At 40.0% G+C, this 22,339-nt stretch overlaps 2 protein-coding genes across 3 annotated transcripts; one reads left to right on the top strand and one right to left on the bottom strand.

The window, feature by feature from the left end:
• Nucleotides 1–12,388: 12,388 nt before the first annotated feature.
• On the top strand, nt 12,389–14,026 carry LOC138616851 (uncharacterized). The gene is made up of 6 exons (XM_069691418.1): nt 12,389–12,582; nt 13,037–13,133; nt 13,298–13,327; nt 13,521–13,574; nt 13,734–13,805; nt 13,943–14,026. The coding sequence occupies exons 1-6, from the start codon at nt 12,469–12,471 to the stop codon at nt 13,975–13,977; spliced, it is 402 nt and encodes a 133-aa protein (XP_069547519.1). The 5' UTR covers nt 12,389–12,468; the 3' UTR covers nt 13,978–14,026.
• On the bottom strand, nt 13,603–21,681 carry kat7b (K(lysine) acetyltransferase 7b). Of its 2 annotated transcripts, none has more exons than XM_069691416.1 (14): nt 21,574–21,681; nt 20,532–20,682; nt 20,183–20,431; nt 19,982–20,064; nt 17,525–17,608; nt 17,202–17,300; nt 16,951–17,061; nt 16,510–16,701; nt 16,069–16,158; nt 15,812–15,952; nt 15,587–15,680; nt 15,254–15,400; nt 14,975–15,081; nt 13,603–14,657 (listed from the first exon to the last, which is right to left on the bottom strand). In XM_069691416.1, exons 1-14 carry the CDS (start codon nt 21,589–21,591, stop codon nt 14,556–14,558), a joined length of 1,668 nt encoding a protein of 555 aa, XP_069547517.1. In that variant the 5' UTR covers nt 21,592–21,681; the 3' UTR covers nt 13,603–14,555. The 2 variants fall into 2 exon arrangements, with proteins under 2 accessions (XP_069547517.1, XP_069547515.1); XM_069691414.1 differs by having other exon boundaries at nt 21,562–21,662.
• Nucleotides 21,682–22,339: the final 658 nt, after the last annotated feature.

The following is a 22,339-nucleotide window of genomic DNA, read 5'->3' as shown; positions in this document are numbered from 1 at the left end:
AAAAAAATATTACAACTTGATCTGAGTGTGCAAATTTTCTGAAATATGCTCTCTACGAAGCCCACCGACAACATTTATATTAGATGGTGTTTCCAGGTAATTTGAAGCCAGAACTGTGGCATGGTGGTGCCAATAAACAGTAAGAAATGCCATTCTCTGGGGTTATTACACCGTATCATGCACGGTGCCTCTGCCAGGAAACACACAGCACTTACTAGAAACACAAATGAACTATAAAAAAAAAACAGTAAAACACAAAGGTTTGGGCAGCAAAGTCAGAAAAAGCAACAGCCCATGTCTGTCCTTCAAAGGCCTTTTGTTTGTAGTAGAGGATCTGAATGTTGCCATTCACGTTGGCCATTTTTACCCGTGACAATATTTCATAAGCCCTTCAGAGAGAACCTTTTGCTTCCTTTTCCTGTGGTTTGGCCCAGGCTGAGCTGTCGGGAGAGGAGAACAGCCAAACCCAAATGTAGATGCTCAACTTGGCAGGCTCTCGATGGAGTGTCCTGACCAGACAAAAGCAGAGAGAGAAATACAGCCATTTATTTATATTCGCTGTGGTTTTGCGTGTTGCGTCCTAGACTTCCAGACCCCGGGTGGATATTCCATCTAAAGACGAAGACAGATGGATGAGCTTTCCATTGACATACTTAAAGGAACCTTCAGGATTAATGTCAGATCCATATGTGTTAATCGAGTTTGAGTATTTGATGTGTGGTCCGCCCCCATCCACCAATGCCGTTTATTTCTTTTATTTTTTCTAAACAGAATGCTGGAGGTCTGTCTTTCAGAAGAAGTTATGGTTGAAGACAGATTATCCTCTTGTAAAGACTTGAGATTTTGTATCATGATCTATGATGACAGCATCAGAAAATATATGAAATTTGAGCGTTGTCAGAATCACCAGCTCTTTTTCTACGGGGGATGACCTCACCACTGTCAGCCGAGGTATGGAACCAATTTAGAGGGGCTCCCCTGAAATGCCTGTGTGTTCAGATTTGTCAAAATCCAGTACATCTGGGCTCACTTCCACTTCAGTTACATGTATACTTTACAGCTGTGGAGGTTATAACAAAAACTGAAAATTCTTCCAACAGAAACTGCGTTTGAGCTTCTCTGACTCACACCTAGGTACTGTGTCTATGTGGGAGAGCCCATAAATGAGTCAACCAATGCTATTTCTATATAGGCTTAGAAGTTGGGAAGGGGGGAGGGTTATATATGTTCACACACCAACACACACACATACACATACACACACACACAGTCTCAGTGGCTGTGGCGAGCTAGACCTCTCTGGTCAGGAGCCGATGCCAAGTGCAAGCCGAACAGTGGAACACTGGGAGTCTTGTGCCTGATTTTGGAGCCTCTGGCTCTCTCCCGACCTTGCTTCAAAATACACTGCGGCTTCGAGGAACAGCACGCTCAGCAGTAGGGAGGCCAGGCATGGAAAATTTAGACGCAACAAGAAAGAAGGGAGAGAAAAAAGAGGCCGACAAAATTTATGTCCTCATTCACATTTGCGGCCGTGGGCATTTTTCTTAATGCTTTTAACACACTTACTGTAAAGGGAAAAGCTCGCAGGGAAAATTTCAAATCTGAAAGCGAAAGAAAAAACTGCAGTGTACCAGCAGTTTGTGAGTCTATCCAAACAATTGTGGGATTATATGCGAGTTGAAATGTGATGACAAGTTGCACAAGCAGGCATTTGAGGTGTCATGTCATATCAGTTTCGATGTGCTTTTGAATACAAACAAAATCTTTTACTCTAAAATCAGGAACTCCGGAAATATCTTGGATGCTCAAACTACAAAAACAAAAATCACATGACTTTTCATTCAGAAAAGATTTATATATAATTTATTATTTATATATGCCTCTTTGCTAATGTGTTTGTATTACTCACTTGTTACAGCGTAAGCCTGCTGATCCAGCAATTGTAAGCATGACACAGACCAGCTACTCTGACATCTCACCTGACACCAGAGGCATAATAACACCTTGTCTTGCTAATAGTGTGTGTTATTGCCGCTGTACCCTGTAATCTCTTCCCTTTCTGACGCTGGTAATGACTTGAAATATCAAACTGGCCTGCAGTGATACAATCCATACAAACACAAATAGTATGTCATACAGTGACACAAACACAAACACACATTTTTCAGCATCCTGTGAGCTCAGCTGAGCCAGAAAAGTCTACTCAGTTTGGTCAACAAGTGACAGCTTTTTTTTGTTGTTTTGTTCTCAGGCTAGGAGGGTATTATTGTAACAATATTATTTCCAATTGTTGTTTGGAAAAACTGTATTTTAGTCTGTATGTGTGTACAGAAATCTGTAGCTGTGTACACAAATTGGTGGAGCCTGAATTTATTGTCCAATAATGGCCTGTCACAGATATATCAGTCGATATTGTGAAAACCTTTTTTTAAGATGACATAATGCAGAAAAAGATGCTTGGGGTCATTACACAATTGTTTTATTTGTGTAAAATCTGTAAAATATCCTGCCTCGGTTGCACATAAAAAAAAAATCCACTATCGGTCAGGCTCTACTAACCTGAAACTGTACATAAGCTTTGTATGTGTGGAACAGAATCTGCATTTTCATGCTCCTTACATTTTAGTGGAAACAATAAGTATTCAGCTTCAAGAGCTAGAAAAGAATTCACGTCAAAGACACGCAACTTTTTACACGTGACTTTTGCTGCCCTTCTGCTGTGCATGAGCTCTCCAAATGTGCAAAGCTAAATACTTCCTGGTTTTATTCATAATAAGAGTTATACATTTTTTGAGATATCTGAAGATACTATTAACGTGCATGTATTACATATTTTTGCACACATTTACAAATCTGTATTGTTGCAAATAGGACTGGGCAAATATGTATATTGATAGCATTGATAAGAGAATATGAGCCTAAATATCGTCTGAGACTTTGTATATCATGACATTCTGATATTATCTTTTCCTGAATTTAAAGGCTGAAGTTCTCAAAAATCTTATTGATTAAATCGTTTGTGAAAACATAATACAATCATTTAAAATTTTGTTGGACTGTCAATATTCAAGTATTTGATCAAAAATAGTGATATTTGATTTTGTCCATGTTGTTCAGCGCTGCTTGCAAATCTGAAGATTTTCAGATTCCTTTACACATTCACAAACATTACATTCAGACTCCCCCAAATATGGTACCGTCTTTCACAACTCTCACACACAACAAAGAATATTACTACAATCATATCAGACTGATTGCCTGCAACATCGTGTGTCGTCTGAACATCCTGACTCAACCAAACCGCACACTTATTTAGGATAAAATGAAAGTAGCTCGATGTATCTTTGGGCACTGACAAGTATATCTTTAATCTTTGCTTTAACATGTAACCATCTAAAAAGTCCCCGTCTCTGTTTTAGAGGATCCTTTACAATGTGTAACTTTATGTGTCGCGGCTTTGAAAGAACACAGGTGAGACAGCAGCCACATAAGAACAGACCGGTATGGTTGATGTACCATCAGAGGCCCATATCAAAGTCAGTGGAAACTTTTTTTTTCTTCTGTTTTATACCACAGCGAACGGGTCTATTTTCCTTTCATCGTTTTTATTAGCTTGACTGGGAGACTCACTGCGAGCGTCTTGTGCGCTTTTTTTTGTCTGTGAAACAAACAAAGGTAAGACTACCCTGTTCATTCAACAGAGAGTATCTGACAGGATGTTTGATCATTTCTGTGTGGGCCCATCCTGTCTACCTCACTGCTAATCCCACTGCTCTGATACACAAATTAATACACAAACCCAGCACTCTTCGTGGGAATATAAACAGTTAAATACCTGCAAGATCAGATCATTTTTAGGTATTTTTTTTATTAGTCTTTATGCTTCTCTCTGTAAGACATTAGTTATTTTAGTGGTCTAGGATTGCATTTAAAATAAATAATCTGTATATGGGTCATTGGAAAAAATACTGTTGCTTTCCTTTCTCACACAAAAGGATGAGTAATGCCTGAGGACCTGAAATCAAACATGTTTTGTCTGCTACTCACTCACAGTTTACACCTCAACACACCTCAACACACCTCAACACACTTCAACACCAAGTGAGTTATGATGCATGGGCACGCCTGTGGGTGAGGGAGACAGACAAACTGAAAGAAGAAGGGGGGATTAAAAAAAAAAAAAAAAAATGAAAGAAGAAAAATGCAGTTTGGGAAATTCACACAACAGAAACTTGGCCCTGAGAGGGGAGAAAAGAAGCAGAAGACCGAAAGGGGTGGAAGGTGGAATATGGAAGAGGAAAAGGGGGTGGTGAAGCGGGGAAGACATGAGGATTGAGTGAAGAGCTGAAGGAGGGAGGATGAAGGGAGGAAGGAGGATGGGGGGAAGGGGGAGGTTTGCTTCCTGTCGCCATTCCTGCCTGCCCACATAGACAGCCCGAGAAAGAGTGAGAGAGAGAGAAGGAGAATATCTGGGCGGACTGCAGGCCACATGACATTCTCTCTGGGTCCCTTGCTTTTCCTCTGTGCGGAGTGATGTGCTCCCTCCCTCCCCTTCCCGTTCCCTCCCCCTCTCCCTCCCTTCTCCTGCCCTTCAAAGCTTCGACATGTCATCTCCCACCACAAAAACAGAGGTGGGAAGACTCGCTGGCGCTACCGCTGCCTCAGGGTGTCTGGCACTAAAGCTGACTGCAAATACAGCAGGGAGAGGGGGAGGAGGAGTAGGAGGAGTGAAGAGAGAGGGAGAGAGAGAGAGAGAGAGAGAGAGAGAGAGAGAGATGTAAAGGAGGGAGGGAAGGAGGAAGAAGGAGATGGAGACAGCAAAACTCAAAAGAGAGACAGAGATAGAAGCAGAGAGCAGGACAGTGTGTGTTAAACAAGCCTCATAAAGCCATCAAAGTGTGTGTGTGTGTGTGTGTGTGTGTGTGTGTGTGTGTGTGTGTGTGTGTGTGTGTGTGTGTGTGTGCAGAGATGAGCTGTTATTAAGGTGGAGAGACTAAGCTGAGTCCTGTCTGTTTTTTAAAGTGACACTGCTACAACCGCATTGTCTGCCTCTTCTTACACACAAACAGCTGACTGGAGTTGATGAATCGAGGGTAAAGTCTCAAAACTATGGGGGGATGCAGAGCTGAGACACTTTTCTAGCTGTGTGGCCTGTCCCACAATCATAACCACAAAAACACAATCATAACCAGGAAGGTTGAACAAATGGGATGAATTGTATTATGGCAAACGTAAAATGTGTGTCAACCGCAGGCTTATAATTGAACGGATCTTCCCCAACTCGTGTGTAATTTTCTCCATGACACTGTAATATTTTCTGTGACTCTAAATACACACTATGGACAGCCGTTCCTCGTGAATAAACGATTCCAGGCCAACTGTTTGCAGCTCGGATACCACGAAATTTGCAGATTGATTTAAGGAGCAATTATGCACTTGGCTTTTGAACCTCTGAGGCTTTGGGAATGAATTGGCGATTGGCTCCTCGACAAAGTAAGCACATCTGACCGAGAGAGGCCTTGCCATAGGCTGAGAGTGTCGAAGAAGCCACAAGAGCCCAGCAAACAAGAACATCAGTAACAGGGCTAATTATGGGCCTCTGGGGACCCGTGGGCTCTGACCTAAGGACCAACAGATGAACACTGTAGAGAGGCTGGGAAAAGACAACAAACAGTCATTCTGAGACAGAGGGATCCAACATATTAATGACCCACTTAGAACCAACAACAAGGGGCTCAAATTTAAAGAGAGTGTTAGACATTTTGAGAAATACGGAGATGTTAGATGAGAAGATTGATTCCACTCTGAGGCTCAAAGACTAAATGTGAAGCTACATGCTGAGCATGTCATGTCAGTTTTACAATAATTACCAGCTTCCCGCTTGTAAATAGCAGTCACAGCAACATCCAAATCATGATTTAGACTGGGAAAGTCACATTTTCTGAAAGCTCCAATACATACAACTTGGTGCTAAAAAGTACAGAAGTTCCAGCAAAGGCAAGTAAACATGGATGTTGTTTTTCCTGGTAGTATGACGTTCTTTAAAAGAAAATAAAGAAGTGTTTGTGTTTCTCTGTTTCGCTTTGTTAGTTTTTATTTATTAAGCCAGCTGAAACGAGTGAGCAGCAGCAGGCAGGAAGACTGGCAGCGGCCACCTTGAGTTGCCCAATGACCTTAACGCTCACAAGCATGAAAATAATTTGTATCATTACCTTCCCGTCCACATGACGTGAATGCGGCATGATGAGGGGAAAGATTTCCATATTTACGACTTGCCAGAGTCACACTGCCTAGCAAGCAAATTCTTTTCTAAAAATGTTTTGAATGGCTTCAGTTGTGTAATTTGAACAAAGAGTAATAATGTTGGAAAGTTTAAAATACTGTGATTGTTCAATCGAGCACCATATCTAATAAATGTTAGCGTGCTACTATTAACAACTGACATAAGACATCCATCGCTTACATTTTCCAGCACTTTTGTACGTTTTAGCAAAGAAAAATATGACTTTTCCAGTCGTAATTACAACTTCAATGTTAATGTGAACTCTGAGTGGGAAACTGGTAGTCACAGTAAATTCAGTATAATTTTAATGAGGAAATAAGCCCACATCCTGCTAATTTAGCATGGCAAAAAGACCGCAGATGGGGCAACAGCAAGCTCGGCATTGTCCAAGACTTTGTGTAAAAGTTGACCTTGAATAGCCTGGCATATTTGGTCAATATAAAACAAGAAAGATCCAGTATGTCAGCTTAAAGTTAGTGGTCGATATTGTTGCCAGTTAGCTGTTACCTCCTGTCTCAGGCTCTGTTAAGATAAGTTAGCCAGCTGCCAGCTGTAGCTTCAAAACTAGTAAAACGACATCAGTGATATTAATATTCTCATCTAACGTGTGCAGGATTTGTTCAGGTTTATTGGCAGATATTGGATATAACATTCATAATGATATTAATGTGTAATCACCTGAAACAAGAATTGTTGTATATTTGTTCCTTTCGAATAAAAGTTTTCTACATAGGGAGCGGGTCCTCTTCCATGTTGCACCGCCATATTTCTACAGCCTAGAAGGGACAAAGCACACACTGGCTATAGAGGCCCTTTCATGTTTTCACAAGTTTTGTGGCAGTAGGTTCTCTTACATGCTTCAAAAGGGAGGGTGAGGTGAGGGTTTTCTGTTCGTTGCAATCTGCAACCTCACCGCTGGATGCCACTAAATGCGTAGTCGCCTGCAGTAAACAAGGTAAGCTAAACTTAGAAATGCTCCCTAAATGTACATGAACTATATGTCTGAAGGTCAGAATGCAACACTTTCTTTCCAGCAAAACAACACCACTAATTACAGAACCCCTCAGGGGTGCCAACAAAATTATGCAAGCAGCTGATATAACCTGTAGCACGACTAAGTGCCTGTACAGATTTCACATTGTAAAAGATCATGACACAGTCACTCTCGTGCTTCTCAGAAATGAAATCATTATTTCTCAGCATGAAGCCAGAACTGTAACAACGCTGAGAAAAAAATAAGTATTTTTCTGAACATCTCAAGAGTCATGAGGTAACACAAACACCTCACAGTGATTTTGCATAACTTCAAAGCCAGGAATCAGCTGCTTCTAACGCAGGCCTCTCAGGGAGAACCCGTTGCTGTTTGCTGCTGTGTGTGTTTGAGGAAGCTCCAGTGAACTTCCGCCACCTGACATCACCTCCAAAAGAGCGTGACCGGTGAGATAAGACACATGTATACACAAAATCTGCCGATGTGTGAGTGTGCGAGCGGTGGAATGCCTTTATCATCTCCCGCTCCTTACAATGTATTTATACTGGAGCCCCCTCCGTTTTCCAGTTCTGTTGAATGCTTAAAATGAAACCGTGGCCATTCACCTGTCGGTGTGGTAGGAAAAACCACGCACAATCACTCAAGATACACATCTCAGCGCTCCTTTTGGTGCAGCCCATCCCATGACACCAGGCTGTCTCACAGCACTGAACACAAAGACAACTACCACGGTACCAGCCTGAAGCCCCCAGTCTGAGCATGCAATGGCAGACAGTAGTATTTCATTCTCAGAGAGCCTTGAAGAGCCAAATTTATGCTTCACTTATAAAACCACACTAAAGTGCCACAGGGCACCAAACGGGAAAAACAACTCAGGGAACAAGAGAGTTCGGAGGCATTCAGGCTGACTGCAACACAACGAAAACTTCTAACATAATTCATAGTTACATGTATACTACGTTGCGTACCGCCTACCATTGTATTGATGGAATCTACCATACAATGTCTGATCTATTCTGGTGTGTGATACTTTAACATGAAAATGATGGGCATTATCTCCCCCAATGTAAACAGTGATGTGTTTTAAGACAGCGTAATCTGATATGTGGTTATAGTACACCTCTTAATCATATTATGATATTTACTTAAAGATTTATTTTTGTTTCGTGCCCTAGTTTGCTCAGAAGTTGTGTTGTGGATATAAAATAATGGAGCAGATTAGTATAATTTCCCTGTAATGGTATTGTAAAAGTAAATTAAAAACTTTCTGACACTGATAGTGTTTAATTTTGTTCTCAGCAGATAAATCACAAGTTTTTTTCTTGATTTATGTAAAACTTGCATTTTGCAGCAGCAACATTTTCATCTTTTAATCTGCGTTATGTAATGCCAGTCCACTGTTTACAACAACAAGTATCTTTGTAGTGGTAAATAATTGTATGCTGGCACATTTTTAAAACTTTAAAAAATGAACATAAATGAACCACATAAAATTGAAAACAAGTCATGATGCATCACATATTATAGTCGCTCATTCTTTCATTTTAAAACTGTGTCAGACAAACAGACAAAACAGGCCTAACAAGAGGAACATCAAGACTTTTATAGTCTTGCTGAAATGTCTCCCAGTTAGGTGGTGGCGCTGCAGGAGTTGGTGCTTTACATTTGATGTGTTAGACAACACTGCCCCCTCCTGGATAAGAGCTTCCCTGTATTCTGTCACTTACAATAAAACGCCAATTTATTAGGTGCAGCCATTTAAATATAATGCAGTGTAATCCAAATGTCCTGCAATATATCCTGCCTTCATGATGGTTATTTATTCTCCTTTTAGTTGAAACTGTTTTAACCTAATGATAATTTTGGAGGATGTAGTTTGTAAATAAATTGGTTAATTCATTTCTTTATGACATATGACGATTAAACTTGCTATACTCATTCAGTTTAAGTATATTTGAGCAAACACGGAACACTTGTATCTTTAATTTTGAATTTTTTTCTGATAAACAGATCAATTAAGTGAGTTCTTTGTGGGTTCTGCTACATTTACACTAAATAAACATTTTTAAATGATTGTCACAAATCGAAAAAAAATAAAAGGGATATTCTGGAACATAAAATATTTTTGGGAGATACATGGTTGTCCCACTAGTCATTACAAATTGAATTTGATCTAATTTCCTATTATTGTTCTGTGGGTGTTTTTGCTGTCCATCATTCTTGCAGCACAGTTGGTTTCAGTTGGTTTCATTACTTTCTGTGCTCGCCGGACCGACCAGCTCCTATAAAGCCCTCTCAGTCCCATGAATGGACTAATTTGTCAGTATTAAGATGGATCAAGATTGCGTGGAGATAGCAGGACTAACAACCTTAAAGCTGCTCTGTCAGGCTCAGAGGTGATGAAATCAGTCCTCTGGACTGGACTCACCACAGTAGAACATCTGCAGGGCTTCACTCATCTGATAACACGCTATCTGTCAACAAGAGACTATGGCCCTCAGCTCCAACAATGTGTCCTCAAGTGGTTTTGTCTGGTTGCGCATCCTCGTGTCATTTATCTGTTTGTGTACCAGCAGTTTGACTAAGGAGAGGAATAAAATAATACGATATAGGTCATTTTAAAGCTTAACTGTTGTCTAAGAAAACCATTTGCTCTGGTAAATGGAGAACATGGTGACATTTTCATGCCACACGAACACAGTTATGAAATGGATTCAACAATAGAAAAGAGCATGTTTTCTATTAGTTCAGACCGCTAAGAAATTACGCACAGACACTGTCGTTTGTATCTGTCATGTACAATTTTCCTGCCTTAAGCTGATTAGAGTCATAGTGTTTCAGTGGTAGAGGGAATAGCTACAGCGTAAATAGTAGGCGTGTGTGATCAAATTCTGTAAAAAAATATATGTTTAAACACAATAAATCTGAGATGGGGGAGAGGGTGGGGGTTTCCAGGGATTTTTTTTTTTTTTTTCAGCTTATTTGTTAACCCAAGAAAGCTTACTCCAGAGCCCCTGAGGACATTAAAGGTCCCATATTTTACAATATTTACACTTATTTTGTTTGCAGTCTTGATATCCACAGAAAAAATATTTCTGTGGTTTGAAATAGCAAAACCATCTCAATATATTTGACATCTCCTCTCTTCAGCTTCTCTTTGGAGCTCTGCCAACAAGAGGCTGTTTTGTGTATTTGTCTTTAAGGCACGTTGAAATCAGTGATGCTGTCTTTGGCTGAAAGTTTACTGAGTAATTTTCTAGCTCCGAATGACTAATCTTTGTTTTGCTCCACATAAAAGTTTGGACAGTTGGGAGTTGTGGACAGGAGCTTCTGAGCTTGTGACATCACAAACTCACAAAAGTCCAAATGGCTCATCCAAACATCTCAGTTGCCAAATACAGGTCTAGTGCATCTCTCTGTGGAAGAAGCATTTTGGCATACTCGCAGTATTTATAAAGCACACAGACCTGCTTACAATCCAAAAAGAGAGAAATGGAAATCAAACAACTACTTTCACGGGCTCAGTAGTACTCCCCATGACAAGACTGTATGACACTCCAACACTTCCCCTTGCTAAACTGGGTCTGAAGATGACAAGACTACACAAATCTCACTTGAAATGCCTTGTAACATTTATAGTTCCACAGAAAAACACTTGAAGAGTCACATATTTGAAGGTAAAATGGATCAGAGGTGAAGTTCAGACTCGGCACCGCTGCAGAAAATCACCGGCAGCAAGCTGTCCACAATCTGAATTGGCCTTTCCCTGCGTCACATGAAAATACAGTGTTCTGTCATTAGTGGAGCTCTTTGTGACTCAACCATTTCATATGCAAATGTCGTGCCTCTGATTTCTTTTGATTCAGCACTCCACGATAGCTGTGGGTTAGACTACGCACACACGAGGGCTGTTCATGTGTAATTGCCTTTCGGGCCTAATTGTCCCGGCCTTTTCTTGCTTTGAGAAGCACCTGTGTGCGGATCAAAGCATTTGATGTGTCAGCTTTGTTTCAAGTGGGTGTCCTTATACAGCACACAGATTGTCAAGTAATTGCCTCTCTAGAAATTTCTATAGCCAGAGTGTTGAAAAAAAAGAAAAAAAAGAATTCACCTTTCTTTACCACAGAGGATTTAAATGGCTGAGTAAGTAAAGATCGTGAAAAGGTTTAATAACAGTGTAATTATCTCAGAAGATTGAAAATACATTACCCTTGACACAAAATGACAAATATTGACATGGTTTATAATTTTTTTTTTTAATATATATTTCAGGTTATGATGTACAACACAATTCATAAATATTTCATTTCACTTTCACCTCTCTATTTGACTACTTTTTCCATCACCTTGTGTCTGACTCCTGACCATCAGCACAACTTAACCGTCAGTGCGTCACTTACATGCTAAATTGTAACAAAACAATACCCATCTAATCCACCCCGTTTGACCTCAGAGGCACCTGTGTTGTCCTGCTTATTAAAACCTCACAACGTGCAATTCACCAAGTCAGTTGGCTAACCAATAAAACCTTCAAAGTAGATGGTTATATTTGCAAAGCGTCGCTCAAAGCCCCGGCGCCCGCCTGTCCTGCCCTCGTCCTCGGTGATATCAAAGGAGCATGTGCACATCACAAGGTCACAAATGAACAGCCGGAGAATATTTTTAGACCTAACAGCGATCCAGATGTCCAATAAAAATGGAAATGAAAGGTGACCATCTCGATTGTAAATATTTGAGCTTTAATATGATTGAACATGTGGTTTTTAGTGAATCTTTGGATGACATCCCAGCTCCAGTAATAAAGATAACAGAAGAATGACAGTATATTCTATTGAATCCAATGTAATCTTTGAATCACTGTCAGATTTTTCATGTGTGATGGTTACAAAGTATTTAAGGTGAAAAGCTAGATGCGACACAAATGTTGTTATATTGAAAATATGGATTTTATTTATTTATTATTTTTTTAATCCAACGAATTCAAGTGCGTAATCGTGTTTAGAGGGGAGGGGTCTAGTAGCAGGGGGTTAAAGGTATAAATGCCCGCTGGATAGACGTGGGAAAGACAAACTAATACTGAATCACATCCTGCCAACACCATTTTCAAATGTGTTTTTCTTCAGTTCTTTCCAGCCAAAGAATACTGCTTTGATTGAAGAGAAAACCAAGCAAAGCATTTTTCCTTGACAAAGAAATGGATAACTGGAAGATCCAGTTTGTTGTTGTGGCTTTTTGCGCCCTGGTGCAAACCTATCAAGGATGGTCTTGTAGTGCAGAGGAGGAGAAAGCACTATCCGAAGACTGGCAGGTAAGAATCACTTAGTGTCCTAAGAATAAAAAATATTTGGCAAAAACATTGATAATCTCTGCTTTTTTGTTGTTGTTGTTGTTGTTGTTATCGTGGTTGTTTTGGAGATCTTTTGTCTCTGTTTGAATCAGTCTCTATACCATATCGCCTCAGAGTGATGTGTTTGTTTGTTCATTGTATTTGTAATTTCTGTATTCAGTGGCAGTTTGTCACAGTTACACTACCTCCAAGCAACACACAACTGAATGTAATATCCTGGATATCCCAACTTCTTGGGGGTATTCCTGTTCTCCTTTTCTGCCTAAAGTATTTGCAAAATCAATAAAAAGATTTAAAAGATAATCTCTGCTGGATTGATGGGTTAACCTTAAAAAAAAAAAAAAAAAAAAAGTCAAGAGTAGAAAATATTTGTAAATTTAAAAAGTTTAATCAGAAATGTTTTTTTTTCTGACAGGAGGAGTCACTGGAAACAGGTCTGATCAACCCGGTAGCCAGTCTGATGAAAAGAGCTAAAGCTCTTCGCTTCTATGGACTCATGGGGAAACGTTCAGGTGGCCTCTAAACTCATTCCTGCATTAAAAAAAAAAATATTCAACAACTACTTTCTTTTCTTTAAAGTGTGTTTCTGTGAACAATTTCATTTCTTTATGTCAATGGAGATGAATAGGCTGACGCGTTACTGAAGATGATTTTGGCTTGTTTTATTCTCTCACAGGTACACAGAAACCTTTTAAAGTAAATAGACGTGAGTATCTGCGCTTTGCTTTCAAGCTGCTGTAAAACGCCGCTGAAAAAAAACCCGCCATTTCTCTCTACTGAAATTGTCTCTGAAAAATAGTGACGCCTTTAAAGATATTTCATTATTATTCCTGATTTCTTTTAGAGCGTCATGTTAAAGTGCTACTTTGTAAATGTGATCATCTTCTCTATGCTCGTAGGAAATAAAGGAGAGATGTTTGTGGGCCTGATGGGAGGAAGTATTTCCAGTGGTGGTGGGTAAAAATACCACAAATCAAAATGTCAATTATTTCAAAATATCAAGGCAGCTTTATTGATATTAAAAATATCAAATTGCTAATACACATTAAACAGCTATGATTAAAAGTACAAGGCAAAGACAGTACTCTTAAAATGTGTTCTGTTTATTACAGAATCTTTAGCCAGAATATTTCCATCTGCAACAACCACTGCGATCCACGCTTCAGAGAAACCACACAAGCAAGGTATGATTGTGTCAGTATAAATACCTGAGGTTGTTTTATTTCTATGTGCATTCTTACAGTGGTATTGTTGTTTTATTTATTTTTTTCTCTCTCCACAAATCAAAAATATCTGAGTTTATTTTTCCATTATTTGGCAGGTTCACCAGAGGAATGGACCCAAATCCTGTACTGATGGAGCTATAGAAAAAAAGTACACATTATTGTGATCTATACAATTTTACACCAACCAAAGACGACGTTACCATAAATCATATTCCTAAAAATACACCCTGCTTATCGTTTCACTTCATGCTAACAATTATTGTGTTACTCTCAAACTAGAACAGCTACCATCGTCAAAATGCACATTTCCTGTAAGAAATAAAAATAACCTGTAAATGCTGCTATGTGTAGGTATGTATCTTTGCAAAGCAAAACATTCATGATATCCACCGCACTGGACCATTTTCATTTAACATTCAGAGCTAAGTAAATGTAAGCAGATTTAAAAGGAAATAGGACAGATTCTTTACTGCTAATTGTTTGACAATGTTTGAGTCAAGAATCATTCGACTTGGAACGTATGATGCTTAAAATATGAAAGAAAGTAAAATATAAAAGTAAAAAAAGAAAATTCATGACACAGAAATGAACAGGTAAAAACGTGAAAGAAAAAGCTTACTGATCTTTATTGACAGTTCATAGGTCGAGGCTACTTGTGGCTGGTGAGGCTGGAGGTGAGTTTATTCAGTAGCCTGAGGATCTTAGTGCTCATGTCCCCTTGGGAGGGGTCCATTTTAGAGAGCTGGGGTCGATGGTTTTGTTGCTATTGCCTCGCTTGATCTCCTTTGCTTTCCACTCGTCAATCAAGTCCTGGGATGAATAAAAGACCAACGACTCAGTTGTCAGACAATTAAATTTAGAGTTTTTCAACCAAAAAAAAGAATACAGGTATAAAAATGTTGCTTTTAAAAAGATAAATGATTTGTTTTAACCAGCAGAAAAGGCTCATTTTCTCTAGTACTTAGGATTTATCATTTCATTTAGATAGGGAATTCAGAAACATGAACATTATCTTTCAAAAAAATTATTTCTATGCATGTTTATTTTTGCCTCATACATTAACAGCCTGCTCTTACGTCTTTCAAAAAGGAAACTTCAACAATTAAAATAACAAATTGCCATCTTACCTGTCGCTTCAGTACTAAATGTTTTCCCTTCCAATACTTCAGCATCTGAAGAGACTGCAGGGTGCTCACAATGTCCACCGGATTGACAGCAGTTTCCTGACTGATCTCTGTGCACCAAGCAAATATTAAAAAAGTCAATATTTGTTGTATGCGTGCATCTACTTCATTGAATATGTGGAAATTAATCTTTCTGTGGTAATAAGCCTTTTAGATGCTGACACCGAGACATTTTAAGCTTTCATGATGTGTTAGTTAGGAGGTCTGTGTTGTCTCACTCACCTTTAATGGAGATCTCTTTGCCCTGAAAGTTGCACATGTATCTGAGTAACACTTCCTTCCAGTAGCTGCGGTAGCTGATGAGGCCCAGGTCAGACAGGGGTCTCTCCGGTGAGCCCACCTTCTCTTCCACTTTGGACAGCAGGTAACCTGAACAACGCACAAAGGGTCAGCAACACGGCCACAAGACAGAAGAACGTACTATTTAAAGAATACTGGTTTTACCTGGTCCCTCTTTGAACATGTCAATAACACAATTTATTTATATTTCAGAACAGTAAACAATTGATAAAAAAAACCAAAAAAAACAAACAAAGATCAATAGAATATACATACTGAAGTCAATGAGCATCTTTCCAAAGCCCTGTCTCATGTACTGAGGCATCGTCAGGATACAGGACACGTTGTAGTTCAGGAAGGAATTCTTCTCCTTGAATAAAAAGGTAAAAACATTTTTGATGGTTCTGAACAGAGAAGAGATTTATACAAAATATGAACCTTCTAAAAGGTAAATTTATGATGTATATATGTAACATAGACCTATCCTTGTTTTTCTGTTACCTTGGAAAAATATCCCACTAAATGGCAGCCGGTGTTGTCGGCCTCAGTCATGACATAGAAGAGAAAAGGCTCCACGTCGTAGTAAAGTGTCTTGTGGTCCAGGAAAAGCTTGGCAAGTAAACACAAGTTCTGGCAGTAGATCTGGGGACATAATCGCAATTCATTACTTTATTATAGAGGTTTATTTGTCTTAAAAGTAAAAGGTCCCTGTGAGTTGTCCAAGAAATATACAAAGTATAAAGCCTGAGTGTTCCCACCTTATTCTTTTTGCCGTCAACTTCGAACACCGATATAGACCCCTTTCTGTACACCTCGTCTCCTGGAGGATGCTTCCACACACACTTGGCCTGAACAGACACATAATAAAACACACATCTGCGTTAATTCCCAACAACTCATTATGAACAGATACATATATCTTAAATACATTTATTTGAAGGCCATGATGCAGTACTATTAGGCAATGAAATATAAACGGAAAAAAAGCGCTTGCTAAATATTATCAAAAGGTCAGGTACAAAGAATTCAAACCAATTTTTTTTTAATAAGGAGCGATCCAACCTTTACATGTAACTATACAAGAATTTGTTTTGCCTTTGTGGAGCTTTAGTTTTAATTACTATAAAGTATCAGTAAGTTTGTCACATATTTTTCATAGAACAGATATCTTACAGACATATTGACCTATGTTCTCTCACCATGTGTCGCCTGAGGATGGTCTGGCTCTTCATGTACTTGAGACAGAATTCGCACACGTAGAGACGACCAAGACGAGCGTACTCCTCAGGGTAGGGCGAGTGGTACCAGGTGTCCAGCTCGTAGCGGCCGAACAGGATGGTTTTGATCATGTTACTGCCCTCGGTGATCTGGCCCTGGATACGCAGCTTCTCCTGCAGGAGGGAGGCCAGGATGGAAAACACTGGTGTTACTGGTGGTTTTAGAACCAACGTGTGTGATCAGCGTTTTCAAGTCAAAGTTGGTGCACTAATACACTGACAGGATTGGAAAACTGAACGATAACTGGCTATGCAAATCAAGAGTAACTGTGGAAACAGAAGATGTATCTCGTACTCGTCCAGTTCTAAAAAGCAAAAGGGTATTTCTTGTAAGCGTGATGGAGATATAAAACACTGCATTACCAGGTCTTCAGATGCACGAGCCTGAGCTTTCCTGAAGAGCTCCAGGTCATATTCACTGGTGATGTTCTCCAGCAGAGGCTCTCTGGTGTTGCCATGAGTCTGCCGATGCTCCTGTAGACCAGACAGGACAAAAAAAAAAAAACAGATGAGACAACATGCCAGCTGTGCAATGGTACACCAGAGGGAACAGCAAAACATAAGAGTGACAGAAAGACAGAGGACATGTGCGTGTCGGAGTGGCCGTGATGTACCATGTGCTTTTCTTTCTGCTCTTTTTGCAGGCCAGAGTTTCGCCCCTTCCTGAGCTCAGCCACCTGCTCTTTGTATTTGCTCTGTTTCGATGTTGGTGTCTGGAAATGAGGACAAAAATAAACTATTTACTTCCCAGTTAAGACGAGAATTGTGTAACGACAACAGAAATAATTCCCAGAAAATCAGCTCTACATTATACAGAATATTAGCACATTAGATGAGGTGATAAAGAATTTAACATAAAATTCAAATGCTTGCTAAACTAAATTAATGTGATGCAATTCACACACACACACACACACACACACACACAAATGCCTACCTGGTGACGAGTTGCATGGCGCGAGTTGGTTTCTTCTTGTGCCTTCACCTCCTCTTCTTGTTTCTCACGGCTGATGGCTTTCACCTGACAATGCAGGGTCAAGTATGGATTATAGTGTCCCCTTCAGTTTTGTTATTTCTCCCTGACATAGAGGTTAGATGCAGCTAAAACTGTTGCACATTTTTCAGGTGTTAGGCCTTTATACATAACAATGCACTCGGGTTGACTTTGAGTGTGATCCCAAGACGTTATGAAAGTGGGGCTTTTAGTTTGAGCTTCACATTCAGTAAAAGAAACCCAGATTCGTACAGCTCTGTGGCCGACGAATCCGTCTTTGAACCTTTCATTCACGTTCTGTGATCAGTTTGCCTGTTTCACCTTTCTCTCTCTCTCTCTCTCTGGCACTGCAGACATCAGCCAAGAAAAAAAGACGCATCAGAAACGTGTGATTATTCAGTGATGTTGTTGTTAACGTGATGTTGAGCTGGCTTTAACTTTCCAAAGTCAGCAAACCAACTGGAAAATGCAACACCACGGGAGGAAAGGAAATTCCTTTGTTTAAATATTTATATGTATGTATTATCCCATGCAACATGTTAAAGTAAGAACTCATGGCATTTGTTGTAGGTTGAGAATAACAAGTGCAGTTTTATCCCATCATCGGTGTTGTTCTGCCGGTGTTCGGCTGAATTCTGTGATTAGCCAGCTGAACAAGTAGGCCTTCTTTAACTTTACATGCATACCGCATGCAAAACATCAGCTATCTATCAAATCGATATTCACTGAACAATAAAGTAGAATTAATATTATTTTCATTGTGTTGTTTTTACTTCATCGTTTCAACTGCAGCAGAGCTCCAATGAGCTCACAGCAAAATGAAAAATGAGTCAGTACACAGATAACGAATGTCACAGAGAAGTGATGAAGTATGTGGTGAAATCTTAACAACACAGGAGAATCTGCATGGTTTAGGTTTGATGGTTATGTACCATAGTTTCAGTGAACAGGCTTGTTTCTAATCACAATTAAAACCACAAACTGGGCTATTAACATGAATAGGAAGAGCTGAATCCTTCAATGTAAAGTGACAGCTTTCCGTTTTAAGTCAAAGTTGGACTCAGTTTTGTTACTTGTTGATACATAAAATTAAACCCAATTAATTACAGAACAACCAAAAAAGACATCACGTAACATGTATGTACAAACATCATAACTATTATGAGGATTGTATCATGAAGGAGGAAAAACAATCACAGAAGATGACGAGGTACAAATGGGTAGCCAAGTGCAACAAGTTTAAACAAAGACTAGGTCAAAACCTAGAATATGGACCGGTCTCTCGGTTATTACATAGTCGCTGACAAATATTTGAGGCAACTGCATCCTTTTGCATAATCGTTGGAATAGTTTCCATCCATCAGTATAAAAACAGCTGGATGAAACCAACAGAAATGTCATATTTAATGTTTAACTGGCACGTGAGTGGACAACACCGCATATTTCAGTAACAGATTTGCATATTTAAGCTGTTATTTTTGTCATATCTGCCCCTTGCAATTAAAAGCAAAAATAAATGGGAGTTTTTATTTTTATTTCCCCATGTTCAATGGCATTAGATGGCATGATGATTAATGTTTGTATGACAACGGTCTACTAAAATTTCATGATCATGAACCATTTTACCAATTCACATGGCTAGACCGCATTTAAAACATTAGAGGGATTTTACTTTGAAACATATTCAGGAAAACATGGCGTTTGGCTGACTACTGGTTACTTTAGCAATTTATTCTCATATGAAATTAATTCCAGAGAATTCACAGAAAACAGGTGGGCGTGCTTTAACGTCTCCATCAGGCCTTGTGCATGCTTCGCCAGACATTGTCCAGAGTGGCACATGCAGCACACAACAGGAGGTTGTTCATGTCAAACGCGATCTCACCTGTTGGAAATACTCCATTTGGTTTAGGTGAGGGCTGACGCCAGGGTAGAAAGCGCAGGAGGCGTGATAGAAACGTGAAAACACACATTCGCTCGCCGGTAATTCTCCGAACAAATTAACCTACACGATTCACACACGAGGTCAATCAGACATCACACAGACTTTGAACCAGGGAGCTAAGCAGGGTAACGTTAGTTTAATGTCTCATCCAACCAATATGGGCATTTGAAGTTCAGGGCTGCAGTGCCTGCGTGTGCAGTGTTTATTTGGCCGACCAATGGTATTACTTGATTCCCCTGTCACTCACTCGGTCAGTGACAGGCATTCGTGTTTATACATTTGGTTACACTGTTGTGGTCCGGCCAAAAACTGACAACTAACACCACTATATAATATCAAGAAAATGAGATATAGTGTTGGCTATCCTGGCTAATTATTCTCGACACGTAGCTGAAGTATATCGTTGGATCATCAATCGAAGAATATAAGATTAAGGATGTTTTTAAAGCACTCACCTTGCACTCATCAGCAGAAAGATTGTGGTAAAGAGGGCAGCCTGATACAGCAAAATGACGTTCATGTTTTCCTGTGAGGTGACCTGAGCAAGAAGAGAGAGAAAGTTTATGGTACAAGAACTGAAAAAAAAAAAAAAAAATCATATTCCATATGTTCAACTAAACAGGGATCTTTATTTGCAAAAAGGCAGCCATTTTTACCAAGAGAATTACACCCTGGGGTTGGGCATTTCATGTTGAAGTTGTACGTTTCATGACAGCGGCGGCGTTTTGGTCGATGGGAGAGGTCCTTATCGGAGTCTCTGTTGGCTTGATCTTTGGCCTGGCTCTCATCATGAGACGCATTGGGGCTGGAGATGTCCAGCTCAGATTCAGAGGAGGGCGCATTTCCTGTGGGCGTCAGCGGTGGGGATTCATCATGGTCCGCTGCCCGCTTCAAGTCCAGAGTATCTGAGGGGGGGGGAAACAAGTCAAACCACTAAAATGATTAACCAGGGATCGAGAACAACGTACGAGCTTTATATAGCACCTTCGGGACACGGAGACCTACCCTGAGAGCTTTGGCTGAGGCGAGTCGAGGCTCTGGTGAGGCGCTGTCTCTTGGTCATGTTCCCATCACTTTCTGAACTGTTGGTCTGTTCTCTTTCAGCGGAGGAGTCAGAGTCTTCTGTCCCATCTGAACCACTTCCAGGCATATGTCTCTATCAGGGAACAAAAACTTAAAATGAGAGGCGACCTACACAAAAACATTATCACGGTGTCAAAATATTTTCCAGTTGATGTGCCAAAGCAAGTGTCAGTGACCTTTAATTAGACAAGACAGCAACTAAAAGTCCGTCTTACAGCACGATTAATGAGATATGCGAGATAATAACTCTTCATTGTGGATTCATTAAAAAAAAAAAAAAAAAGCAGGCCAAAAAAAAAAAAAAAAATCTGAAGCAACGTGATGCTTGAGTAACAAGAGCTATTTGTGTGTTTACCCACCGTTTTTACTCAGATAACTACAATCACAACAAACACAATCAGCTGTTCGGTCTCCGTTAAGACGGTTTACCGGGAGGCTAAACGGCTGTCACTAACGACAAACTACCAAACTCATTTATTCTCCCGCAGACAGCATTTGGTCACTTTAAGACAGCGATTCAAATAACGTCACAGATGCCAAACTTAAAACTGTGAAGTCGTGAGTCCGGTCAGCGCTTCAAACAATCATTAGTGAGCCCAGCGTGTCACAAGAGCTAAACTGCTCCTGTTGTCCACGACGGCTAACAGACCGTGGCGCCGAGCTGCGTTGACTAATCCAGCGTTTTGAGGTGTAGTGCTTAAAAATAAGGTCCGCGTCCCGTATTAAGTCACATATCATTGCGTAGCCGTAGTTAACGTAGTGTTACGATGCATTCGGCGTACGTAGTATCCACAATGAATCGTTATATTTATTAAAAAAAAAAAAAAAAAAAAAAGGAGGTTAAAGCCAAAATCTTTAGCACGTTAAATTGTCGGATTTTAGAGTGGAACATGGTGGAACCAGCTAGCTGGTCCGGCTAACGTAGCTGCCGTTACCTTCTCATGCGACCTACATTTGTTCGTACCTGTCTTCTTCGAGGCATGTTCTCCTTTAGTGACCGCGGCTCCGTGTGGACTCGAAGAAACAAATTGTAAAACGCCCTGACCCGCTCGATTTAAAAAAAAAAAAAAAAAAAAAAAAAAAAAAAAAAAGAAAGAAAGGCGAAAGAAACTATTTATTGATGTTTTCAGGCATTAAGTTTAAATATGTACACAGCGTTTCCTTGGTCTCTCGCGCCACATTCCTCGCGCAGACGGAACACAGAACTGCATTTCCGGTGAGGAATCGATCGACCTCCAGACCAGCAGGGGGCGACTGTGTACCTCACTTTAAAACCCTGCGGGAGAGGATTTTGGTTAGTTTCTGGCAGAGACTGTATAAAAAGGTTTCTAGGCCACACCACTAGTAGTGTAGTTAACTACATTTACAATAAATTAAGTGCATTTTTTTTTTAATTTATTTTTCTAATACCACTAAAAAAAAAACTAAAAAAAAACAACTGATAAACATTTTTTTTGATTTTGATTTTATACACTTTATTAATCCCCGAGGGGAAATTTCTTCACTACAGCAGGGGGGCTCTCAGGGGGGAGATGCTGCAGCAGGCTGCCACGACCGCGGCACCAGGTAACCTGACCTGAAGTGCATGTTTTTGGATGATGGGAGGAAGCCGGAGAGAACCCACGCAGGCACAGGGAGAACATGCAAACTCCACACAGAAAGGCCCAGGACCGGATTCGAACCCAGAACCTTTTTGCTGTGAGGTGACAGTGCTAACCACTGCACCACCG

Source organism: Brachyistius frenatus, unplaced genomic scaffold (assembly GCF_029030835.1).
Source record: "Brachyistius frenatus isolate BFR_SWC_R1_liver_20210118 unplaced genomic scaffold, ASM2903083v1 Contig_11, whole genome shotgun sequence".
NCBI classification, from domain to species: domain Eukaryota; kingdom Metazoa; phylum Chordata; class Actinopteri; family Embiotocidae; genus Brachyistius; species Brachyistius frenatus.
This window is presented reverse-complemented; position numbering and strand designations above follow the sequence as displayed.

Excerpts from the sequence above, each read along its gene's own strand:
- kat7b (XM_069691414.1), bottom strand. The coding sequence starts at position 21,591 with ATGCCTCGAAGAAGACAGGTACGAACAAAT. Across the intron at positions 17,609-19,981 it reads TTTCTGCTGATGAGTGCAAG|GTGAAAGCCATCAGCCGTGA; the intron begins GTGAGTGCTTTA and ends CTGCATTGTCAG. Across the intron at positions 14,658-14,974 it reads ATTTAGTACTGAAGCGACAG|GACTTGATTGACGAGTGGAA; the intron begins GTAAGATGGCAA and ends TATTCATCCCAG.
- LOC138616851 (XM_069691418.1), top strand. The coding sequence starts at position 12,469 with ATGGATAACTGGAAGATCCAGTTTGTTGTTGTGGCTTTTTGCGCCCTG. Across the intron at positions 12,583-13,036 it reads CACTATCCGAAGACTGGCAG|GAGGAGTCACTGGAAACAGG; the intron begins GTAAGAATCACT and ends TTTTTCTGACAG. Across the intron at positions 13,575-13,733 it reads AGGAAGTATTTCCAGTGGTG|AATCTTTAGCCAGAATATTT; the intron begins GTGGGTAAAAAT and ends TGTTTATTACAG.